The 10,663-nt window shown below is 31.5% G+C and overlaps 1 protein-coding gene across 1 annotated transcript in view; it reads right to left on the bottom strand.

Annotated features, from left to right (window-relative positions):
• Window positions 1–2,502: 2,502 nt before the first annotated feature.
• LOC127736991 (kinetochore-associated protein 1-like) overlaps window positions 2,503–10,663 on the bottom strand; it is a 78,744-nt gene continuing 70,583 nt past the window's right edge. The window contains exons 56-62 of the mRNA XM_052247547.1: window positions 9,474–9,585; window positions 8,983–9,046; window positions 8,624–8,741; window positions 5,790–5,873; window positions 5,228–5,373; window positions 4,032–4,146; window positions 2,503–3,283 (exon numbers count right to left, since the gene is read on the bottom strand). Coding sequence (XP_052103507.1) covers window positions 3,236–3,283; window positions 4,032–4,146; window positions 5,228–5,373; window positions 5,790–5,873; window positions 8,624–8,741; window positions 8,983–9,046; window positions 9,474–9,585 — 687 coding nt within the window. The 3' untranslated portion in view covers window positions 2,503–3,235. The remainder of the gene's footprint in view (window positions 3,284–4,031; window positions 4,147–5,227; window positions 5,374–5,789; window positions 5,874–8,623; window positions 8,742–8,982; window positions 9,047–9,473; window positions 9,586–10,663) is intronic.

Below are 10,663 nucleotides of genomic sequence, written 5' to 3'. Positions count from 1 at the left end.
TATGTATACTTTCTTCCTTAAATACTATGCCTCATTTTTAGAAGTGCATGTTTCCCTCTCAGTCATTTTCAAGTTCACACTGTTTTTTACTGTAATTTAAAAGGACCAAAAACTGGCCTCATCATACTTTTTATTGGTTTGTTCCAGTAAGAACTGTGCAATTTTGCTAATTGTTTGTAGAAAATTATTAATTACAAAATATCAATCATCCCTGATCATTCGTCTTTGAGAAATAATTTACCGAAAATTTTATGTTGTGTAGATCAAATATAAAAAGTAAATAATTAAATCTATCATTTTTATAGTTCAAACAGTTTTTTATTAGGTCAATAAATGTGTATTGGTTTGTGTATTGAGTTGTTTAACAAAGTGTCTGTTAATTATGTAAGTGAAATGTAATTGTGTCAATAAGGATTGGCATGCAAGTGGAGAAGATTCATATTAAATCTCAGAAATTGTCTCTAATTGTGTGTTGATCATAACAATTGTCAATAATATTGTCAGTATTCTAACTTCATATAAATGATCAAACTAGCCGGAATATTATTGACAACACTAATGGAATTCATACTTGAATAAACTGATTTGAAGGTATAACCCAATTTTTTACAGTTCATTTGTGCATATTTACATAGGCACAGGCATTGGTAACTTTATTTGAGTGAGTATAGATTTAATGCCCAACACAGCTACATCCTGGTTGTTGAGGTAATGCCCTTTATGAATTAATTGGAACAATACTTGAAATCATGGTCAGATGAACTTTACCAAAAAGACATGCACACCTTACAATTATTCAAGACAATATATAGTTGACCTATTTGTTAACTGAAAAAATTTACCTAACGAATGGAACTTATTAATAATCAATGAACCATGAGAATAAGGTCTAGGTCAGATGAATTATCTAAGAGGGACATGTTTACATCAGTCTTTCTATAATACAAATACAGTTAACCTAGTAATGGCAGTAATTTAGCAACTGATCTTATCATATACACTTAATTTGATCAATGAATCAGGAAGATGAGGTCAAAGTCAAATGAACCCACTCAGATGGACATGTACATCTTAAAATTGTTCTATAAATAAAATATTCTTAACATTTACAATTGAGTATATTCCTAAAACGTAAGGTTGACCAAGGAACCTAGAAAATGGGTTCAAGGTAAGATGAACCAGTGTTCAAAACAAACTTGATCGGAAGAACTAGTTTCAATATTCGATCATAACGGCTTTAAAAAGGATTAAAGAAATAGTTTGAAAACATATTCGAAGTGGTCACTTAAAACCAAGCACAGACAATGATGTTTCTTTCTTATTTACTGTAATTACATCATCGGAAATATTTTGTAAGGCTTGGTATGCCTATTGAGATGAATGTTAAACTACAGAATGGCCTCATAATAATTTGCTCACCATGACTTCAATTCTGCTACCATATTGCATACTGATTAGTCCTTAACCAGGAATAGTCATTTTGTCTGAGTAGATGCAAGAAAGATAATATAATATGAACTACCTTATCATTCACTGCACTAATCTACTGCAAAAATTGCTATATATGAATTCCCATCAGAACAAAAATAAGTATCTCAGCAAATTTTCTACAAACTATCATTCCAATTTACCTTGAAAATATTTGGTATGTCACAAGTAGCTTCAGTAAGGATGTGAATGTAAAAAAGATAAATCATAAATTGGTAATGAATGCAAAGTTATGAAAATAGCCCATATAGTGTCAAGAGTTAAATGATGGATGGATGGGTGTTTAACGTCCAGTGGCAAATTAAATGCATATTCAGGACAAAAACATGATGTGATATGAATATTGATCCTGCTTTGAACTAGACCGACATGCTGAGCCGGATCTTATAATGTGCTAGTTAATAGTTCCCAGGAAGACCTGTCACACTACCTACCTACCTATTCTTGACTCCTAGCCAACTAGCCTATGCTCTTACTCTTAATATCTGCATGCTAAAGCGGTGAAACACCAAATACCAATTTAATGTCTTTCAATTGTCTTTGATGGGGATCAAACCCACATCCTCCCACCCTCATGTTAAATGGCCTAAAACTATAGGCCTCCGGTAGCAAATAGAACTGAACTTACTTTAAGGCAAAATATTAAGTCAAACTGTTTCCCATCAGCATTTAGCTCAGGCCATATCACTGGCACAAGTTAATTCAAGCTAACAACTGCTGAAATTTGAATGGCTGCTTTAGAGATTTTTCACTATCCCATTTGGTAATATGTAAAAATTATGTTAGGCAATGGTGGCCATTTTAGATGCATAATTAGTTACAGTTGCCATATGTTGCTCAGGTATGGTATGTTACACATATTTGTATATCTTTGATTCTGCATCCAATCGGTTTCAGAAGAGAACGTTAAATGGCTGATGGAAAAGAGATTATTGTAATGACAATATCCACATTTGCCCATTTCAGAAAAAAAAATATCTATGAACTCCTTGTTGGACTACCACAAATATACAATTCAAAGAAACAAAACATTTTTAATGAATAAATGCCAGCACTTTTCAACAAAACATTTGCATCACAAGCACATATAAAATGACTTTGCCAATCAATCTTTAAATAACCCTTTCTTCTTAACGTGATAGTTCATTTTTTTTTTAATATAAGCATTTAAATATTTCACATAAATTGGTGACAAATTTGTAAAATGAATAACATATCAACTACTTGTCACAATTGAGATTAAATTTATACACAACCAAATTTGACCACATTTGTGCTATCAATTTGCAGAAGCATTTTTTTTATGAATTACATCGAAATCCCAGGAGACAAATTTTTATCTACAATAACTAACACAGCCGTAATGTAAATCTTGCTCAAGTTTGCATTCAGTAAAAGTGTACATATAAATTATTTTGAAATGTACAAAAGTATACGAAAGTAAACAATAAATAAATAAATAAATACAAATGTTGATATAGGGTCATCAGGATTCCTAATTATAATATCCATACTCCATGTTACAGCAAGGAATTAATATACACCATATGTGAAGTAGAATGAAAGTGATTCCTTATCATGTGCCACCATCTGTTTCATTCTAACATGGAGCTGAGCTTGTCAAAATATGACACAATACACAGAACAGCCAAATAATGCTTGTCATGATAAATTCTGTATGGAGTATTTTTTTTCTAGAAGAACAGAAATGTAAGTTCAAGGTTTGAAGAACTGATGACTACAATCGCTACAACAAGTAAACCAAATCACCCATACCTTCTAACTCCATGTATGCCTACAAATAGAAAGAACATAACTAAGATAAAGATATTCATTAAGAGATAAGGTAAAGACCTTATTAGAAGCACTTTTAAAACATGTGTATGTATGATCAAGTGAGCTTTGGAACTAAATAGAATACCTAATAGAGACATTGAAGATAAATTTTCACAAACATTCCTACAAAACAAAGACCAACTTTTTATTTAACTTTTTGTGTCATACACCTTGAATTAGATTTTGCACTAATGTCTTATAATACAATTTTTGTTCTTCTGATAAGTGACACAATGAGAATACATATATACTATATACATTTTTAAGTGACCCTTTCAACCATAAATTTAAATTCCCACCCAAACAAGCATATTTGAATTGTTTTTTTTTTTTTCATTTGTCATTTAAGGGTCTTTTATAGCTTACTATGCGTATGGGTTTTGCTCGTTCTTGAAGGCTGTACAGTGACCTATAGTTGCTAATTTTACATCATTAAGTCTGTGGTGGAGAGTTGTCTCATTGGAAATCATACCACATCTACTTATTTTTACATATGGATAGGTTCAAGATCATAATCAACTAACCTTTTCAGTGTTTTCACTTGATGAGCAATTTGTTATATAAATTTTCTATTGAATAACTGAAAATTCAAATGTGAAAAGGAAGAACCTCTTATGTTGAAAAATTATACATTAGGAATGAAATTTAATATGCAGAGATATACAAAAATGCAATCTACAATAATAATAAAATAAAGGAAACCTTACCTTTAGAAGTGAGAATTCTGAACCGTCATCACCAGATGTTATCTTTAACAACCTATTCAAGTAATCTGTATTCTCTGATATAAACAACTGTAGGACTTTGTCAGCATCTCTTTTTCTGGATTATAAAATAAAAAAAATTGCATAGTTCAAGTAATGTTCAAAAAACAGTGTGCATTTTTTATCAAGGGTTTCACACACTTTAAATGTAAATAAATACAGCATGTCAGTGAAAAATGGTTCTTGTCAGATAAAAAGACCACATTACTCTACCCTTAATTCCTTAAAGAAAGGAGAAGATCTGGTAAGGGCTAGTTTTGGACTAAAATTCGAAATAGATCTAATGAAAGATTTTTGACATTTTTTAAACACTTACGTGTCTACTTCAGTCGATTGAATTAGTTTGTGTAAAATATATGAAATGATTTGGTCATGAAAGACGCTCAAATTCAAGCTTAAATATTAAAAATCTATCAAATATGCCATAAAACGTCACTTTTCAGATGGTTTTTGTCTAAAATGCAAGTGGCCGCATTCGTGTTCAGTCTCAACCTTTATATATGTTATGTATTATCATCAAATACAACATATATTTAAATATTAAGACTGAACACAAATGCGGCCACTTCCATTTTAGACAAAAACCGTCTTAAAATTAGCACAAATGCGAAAATTGAGAAGATTTCAGTAATATTGCATGAATTTATGTTGCTAGTACCTGATGCATGTGCATTGTACTGTCAAAAACAGCCCATATTTATGGAACAGAACTATTCTACTTTCCAATAAATAGCTAAAAGTTTACATTTCAACAAATTTGTAAAAATGCTTTTTTTTTGGGCCAAAATGGGGTCTTACCGGGCCTACTCCTTTAACGAGAGATTTAAGTCAAGTATAAAGCAATAACGCTAATCAAATTCAACAATTTGCAAAAACTGATCTTTCCTGTGCATTTTTCCCCTTTGTGATCCTTTTTGATTGACTTTGAATTTGAATTGCTCTAGTACTACATATTTGCAGTAGCTGTATGCTTATTAATCATCATTTAAGTTGTAAACATAGAACCCATTATTACCAACATAATTTTATGCATTAGTTCAATTCCAAAATAAATTATCTTGTTTGGATCATGACCTTTTACATAAGTTTGCTTCTATACATTTTATAATTTTACGAGGAAGTTAGTCATATCCTTTTACCTGTCTTTCTCTACTGCAAATTTAATTAGACCAGCTATGTTTTTTTGCTTCACAGCATGAATGGTCAACTCTGGTAAAAACTTGGTTTCAACAATCATTGAAAATTCTTCATTGTTAATAATGTAATCATATACATGATCCTTCACCTGAAAACAAAATATTGAAAAAATTTAATACTGTTCAGATAGTTACCTAGCAATACAAATCTACTTTAATTACAGAAGGGAACATTACCTTACACTTGCATTCAATATTTTAAGATAATTGACTATTCGGTTAACAAATTTGTAAATCTTGCAACATTGTCCAGAGCATGTAAAAAAGTGGAAGAGAATATTTTTTGGGAGATTTTGGTCGTGAGTATAGTCTCTTTAGCAATTTTTTTTTATAATTTTATAATCTATCTGTTTATACAAGAGTTTTTTCTCAGAATTTCATTATGTGAGTGCTTATTTTTATATGAGAATCTTAAATTAGATTTCCATACCTCCTGATAGACTGTTCACATGTTTGTTCAGTGATTGTATGTCAAGTTATAATAAACTAATTCAAGAAGACTGACCTGTTGTGCAGAGAAACTGTCCATGCTGTATGATAGATATTTCTCTGCATTGTCCAAAAGTCTGTTTTCTCTGGCAATCACACTCTACAATGACAAAAAAAAGATTGGTCAAACTTTGAATTGAAATTGAAGTGGAATAATAAACAAGAGTGCACACGCTGATAGGTTGCCTGCTTTATTGACCATTGGTTTTGGTTTCCTGCTTTACTGACCATTGGTTTTATGTTGAAAGTCTTAAAGATAAAGGTTTTACTACAAGTATCACATAAACTTCACATTTTTAAAGATCTATGACGATGAGGTCAAGGGCAGATAAATCCTGTCAGACAGACATGTACACCTTACAATTATTCCATACACCAAACCAAGTATAGTTGACCTATTGCTTATGGCGATTGAAAAAAAGACCAAAACACACAAAATCAAAATTGACCAATGAACCATGAAAATGAGGTCAAGGTCAGATGAAATCTGCCAGACAGACATGTACCCCTTACAATCATTCCATACACCACATATAGTTGACATATAAGAAAGACCTAATCATGCAACTTTAACCTTGATCACTGATCCATGAAATGAGGTTAAGATCAGGTCAACCCTGTCTGACAGACATGTAGATGTTGCAAGGAACAAATATACCAAATGTAGTTATCCTATTACTCATAATAAGTGAGAAAATTCACATGACAAAAAAAGAATAATTTTTTTTCAAGCAGTCACTGAATCATGAAAATGAGGTCAATCAACATATGACAGACAGAAACTTCATAACATAAAGTATCTGCATACAAGGTATGAAGCATCCAGGTCTTCTACCTTCTGAAATATAAAGCTTTATAAAAATAGTTTAGTAATACCTATGTCTCACATACTGCTACTTTGGTCGCAGGCGAGACAAAAATGATCACATACAGGAAGATAAAATATTCAAATATCAAAATTGATATCCATTAGTCTTATTAAAATCATAAGATACAAGGCAATCCTTTTTTCTCTGAAACTCTTTAAGATTATCCCTTGAATAATTATGTTTTTTCTTCATCTATTATCTTTGACTTACCAATATTATCAATTAAGAATTTAAAACTGCAATGGAAATAGATGCCCTGTCAAAAAATAATGACACTAAGGTTGATTTTTGATTTTTTGGTGGGCTATTTCGTGGCGGTCAGTTTTTATTGATGGAGGAAGCCGGAGTGCCTGGAGAAAACCACCGACCTTCGATAGGAAAACTGTCAATCCTAGTCAATTAAGATTGGAGTCGAGTGCACTCGCACGAGCAGAATTCTAACTCACAACCTCAGTGTTGACTGGCTAGTGATTACAGTAGTAACTACTTAGACCTCTCGGGCCACCGAGGCCCCCATGACACTAAGGACCTAAATGCAAGAATTAACTGAAGTGTGAGATATAAGCCCTAAGCACCATGTTGCAGAACAAAATTGTAACATGGGAAAATAACTCATATCAAGCCCATATAGTAAAATGTAAGAATAAATGGGAAAGGATTTACCTATATTTCATGGCCATATTTATAGTTAGGCATAACAAAGATTTGATTATTGTCTATTAGATTCATTCTTTAAAAAAAACAATTAACTTCCTGAAATACCCATTTAAAAATTCAAAATAAGGGAAATGGTAGATATACATTAATATCAAATGGTGAAAGATTGACATGTAAGAACTAAATAGTCTTCACCAAGGATCCGTAAATTTTTCCAGACAATTTCGGTCATTTTCAGATGTTTGAAAAGTTGGTGCCCCTTTTCAAAATTGTCGATTTCAACTTGACTATATTCATAGCTTCAACGAACATGACGAACTTGTATTGCTGTTTCATCGCATTTACTAAGTAAATGTCTTACCATTACCATGAAGGACAGTTAAGGGAAGGCAACAGTCTTAAATTGAAATGATTTTAATGACTCAAAATGGTTAATTTCTCAGACATTGCTTACGTTTCTTTCGTTGACAAAAGTTAAAACCGGAAGTTTGCAATATTTTAAAGTACGAATAATTCCGGATTCATTTCCGGGATTTGTTTTGTTTATCAAATTGACAGGAAATCACCGGCTTTTTATGGCTTTTTTATTTTATTACCTTTAAAAGTGTTTGCATATAACAGATAATAGTTGCACTCGTTTAATTTAGCATGAAATCAATTTGCATTGTACGATTAAATATCAAATTTGATGAAGACAATTTCACGCATGCGTATTACATAGAAAATAAAGCACATGTGTTACTCATGAAAAAATACTTTTTTTCTACGTAAATTTAGATTTAATTTTTAAATCAGAATTGATGACTGTCTTTGATGAAAAGTATATAAATAATGAATACACTTGTCAGGGAACTTAAATGTTTTAAAGATATTATTCTGAGCTTGTGATCACTGTCAAGTGTGAATTAAAATCACAGGTATTAAAAAAGTGATTAGCGATCATTAGCCAATGTTTCCCGGAGGCATTGATATAGATATTTGGAGGGCCCTCAGGTTATCAAACTACTGTAGTGGCAGTTTTATTACAGGAAAGGGATTATAAACAAAAACAAGTGATCACAAGTGCAAAATGGCGATTAAGAAATCCGTCATTATCCGATTTCAAACATTCAGTCAATGAAATGACCAAAATTACTTCTGTAAAAAAATAAAATTTGTCCTAAATCCCAATTACTCGTTTAGGACAAATAGTTTCATCTTAGGACATGACTGGCAAATATGACCGTTTCCGGACCCTTGGTCTTCACTGTCAATTACATATCACATTTGGTTGAATACCACTTGTAATATGATATACTATTCAAAAATTCTATTAAATATTTACCTGTATAGATTCTTCTTCTCCAGAGAACAGCAGACAACTTAAAGCACAGACCTCCATTTCTAGTCGTAGGAAATGTTGTACAAACACAGACATATCTAGGCAATGAAGGATAGGACATCTACAAACAGAAATACATTACTTCTTTACACTGGTTATAATTCACAGACTAAAAGCCCTCATGTTACTCTCTGGTCAAACATGCCTTACCTTCGGCAAAACTTAAAATTTTATACGGAAAATTTATGTATAACTTTTCTTATTTTTTCCCACTGTAAAATTACTCAAGAAATTAAAAGTATGGTTACTGATATTATACTTGTTGATATCCAAACTTATTAGTATTAAAGAAATATACATACCGTTTTAATAAATTGAAACTGTGAACACATGACTCAAGCTGCTCTGAACTTAAAGGAGCAACCACTGAAATAGAGGTGTTTACAATTTAGGTGATCAACAAATATATTATTCAGCTATGCTTCAAAAGCAATCAACCTGCAAAACATTATCTGTCATTATTAGAGAAAGGTTGAAGAAGATTTCCCACGTAATCCTTCCTATTTAAGTTTTTATACAAATTTGATCATTATGATGGTTAATTCATTATCCTCTTCAAATGATATAGATATGTTAGCTATCTTCTGATTAACAGCAGACTATGCAGCAGACAAATCTAAAATTCAAATTTACTTTCAATTATATAGAAGTAATGGCACCAAAAAATAAAAAGATGACAAAAATTGTATATGAAGCAAGCAACATTAAAAACTTGCAACCATTTCTACTTTCATGACATTGCACTATAAACTAAGTAAATACTATCAAAATAATGTATAACACTTGACTTTACCTTTGGTCAGTGGAGAAACCAGAACAGTTTGCCAAGCTTTAGGATAAATTGCTATTTGCCATACATCAGGGACACTGTTAAGTCTCATCAAAATGTATTCCAGGTTCTCCATCTAGGGAAAAAAACAAGTGATGCATATAGCATAGAATAATAGTGAAAGCTGGGTATTACATCATTGTTCAATGATTAAGCTTGGTCAGACTAATCTCTTATAATGCAGAATAAAAACAGTATAGTTTACTTACTGTTCTGGCTGCTACACAAGTTGGTTGATATGATAAACAAATAAAGTATTAATAAACCTGGATACACTATGGATAGTTCAAGCCATTTTTGCTTCTAAATAATACTAAACCAGTATAAATCTATTGTTATATATTCTAAGGAAGTCTTGATCATTTCTACTATAAACAGCTAAAGCCAACACCAATTTTTCTCAAGTATTCTCATTATTAAAATGTGCATTTCAGATATTAGACAAAAACACAAAATATTGGTAACAAGAATGTGTCCATAGTACACGGATGCCCCACTCGAAATATCATTTTCTATGTTCAGTGGACCGTGAAATTGGGGTCAAAACTCTAATTTGGCATTAAAATTACAAAGATCATATCATAGGAAACATGTGTACTAAGTTTCAAGTTGATTGGACTTCAACTTCATCAAACTACCTTGACCAAAAACTTTAACCTGAAGCGGGACAGACGGATGAACAGACGCAAAGACCGAAAAACATAATGCCCTTAGATGGGGCATAAAAATCATCACTAAAGGGCAATAACTTCAATAAAGAGTCGTCCAATGATTTCAACCATGTTCACTTATTTGTAGATCTTGTCTTGCTGATCATTTTTGCTTATTCAAGTTTCTATCTATCTATTATGGTTTCTAAGATATTAAGCATAAATGCAAAAAATTAATAAAAACCGTCATTAAAGGGCAATAACTCCAATAAGGAGTCATCTGACAATTTTGACCATGTGGACATATTTGTAGATCTTGTCTTGCTGATTAAAAGTTTTTCTCTATGTATTATAATTATCAAGATAATAACCAAAAATAAAAAAATTGTAAAATTTGTCATTTAAGGGCAATAACTCCTATAAGAAGTAATCTGACAATTTTGATGTAAGGGATAAAAGGTAGATCTCATCATTCTGAACATTTCTGCCCTTGACAGTTTTTCT

The sequence above is a fragment of the Mytilus californianus genome, unplaced genomic scaffold (assembly GCF_021869535.1).
Source record: "Mytilus californianus isolate M0D057914Y unplaced genomic scaffold, xbMytCali1.0.p SCAF_4, whole genome shotgun sequence".
NCBI classification, from domain to species: domain Eukaryota; kingdom Metazoa; phylum Mollusca; class Bivalvia; order Mytilida; family Mytilidae; genus Mytilus; species Mytilus californianus.
Note: the sequence above shows the minus strand (reverse complement) of the source record. Positions and strands in the feature narration are given on the sequence as shown.